The sequence below is a fragment of the Nannochloropsis gaditana genome (assembly GCF_000240725.1).
Source record: "Nannochloropsis gaditana CCMP526 unplaced genomic scaffold scaffold397, whole genome shotgun sequence".
Classification (NCBI taxonomy): domain Eukaryota; class Eustigmatophyceae; order Eustigmatales; family Monodopsidaceae; genus Microchloropsis; species Microchloropsis gaditana.
Genome location: NW_005803556.1, coordinates 13,967 through 14,747, shown reverse-complemented (window position 1 = coordinate 14,747; position 781 = coordinate 13,967). Strand labels below are relative to the sequence as shown.

The window sequence follows — 781 nt, the reverse complement described above, 5'->3', positions numbered from 1 at the left end:
CTCCCTCCCTCCCTTCCTCCCTTCCTCCCTCCCTCCCTCCTTCACTCCCGTCCTCAGTCGGGACGACCCTAACTACGGCCGCACCGTCTACGACGCAGTGAACGACAGGCACGTGGTCCTCACCGACCGAGACCTGGAGATCATCCGTCGGCTGCAGAAGGGCGCATTCGCTCATCCAGAGCACGAGGCGTATCCGCCCCAAGTCGACGTGTACTGTGACGAAGAGAACATTTTTGGACCCTCCGCCCCAGAGCCCAAGCGGAGGTTCGTTCCATCCAAGTGGGAGCTGATGAAGGTCACGCAGATGGTGAAAGCGATCAAGGAAGGGCGCATGGTGGTAGGGCCCCCCCCCGCCGCCATGCAGGCCTCCCATAAGGAGGCGCAACGGCAAGTTTATTTGCTGTGGAAGGAGGAGGAGGGCGAAGGGGAGGAAGGGAGGAGTCGAAAAGGACCACGACACATTCCTGCGCCAAAACTGCCCTTGCCCGGGCACGCGGAGTCGTACAACCCGCCCGATGAATATTTGCTCAGCCCTGAGGAAGAGCAAAAATGGCGCGAAATGGATCCGGAGGATCGGCCGCTGCCCTTTCTGCCGAAGAAATTTCCTTCCCTGCGTGCCGTGGGGGCGTACGCGGGTTTTGTCAAGGAGCGGTTCGAACGGTGTTTGGATCTGTATCTATGCCCCCGGGCGGTGAAGAAAAGTCCGACCGTGGAGGCAGCGACGCTCCTGCCGTCGTTGCCCAACCCCCAGGACCTCAGGCCTTTCCCCAACAGCAAGGCG

The 781-nt window shown here is 61.3% G+C and overlaps 1 protein-coding gene across 1 annotated transcript in view; it reads left to right on the top strand.

The window, feature by feature from the left end:
• Positions 1-781, top strand: part of NGA_0414900 (block of proliferation 1) — a gene marked incomplete at its 5' end in the record, with an annotated part of 13,749 nt that overhangs the window by 8,003 nt on the left and 4,965 nt on the right. Inside the window, one exon of the mRNA XM_005854752.1 lies at positions 99-781. This exon is cut by the window's right edge and continues 335 nt beyond it. Coding sequence (XP_005854814.1) covers positions 99-781 — 683 coding nt within the window. The remainder of the gene's footprint in view (positions 1-98) is intronic.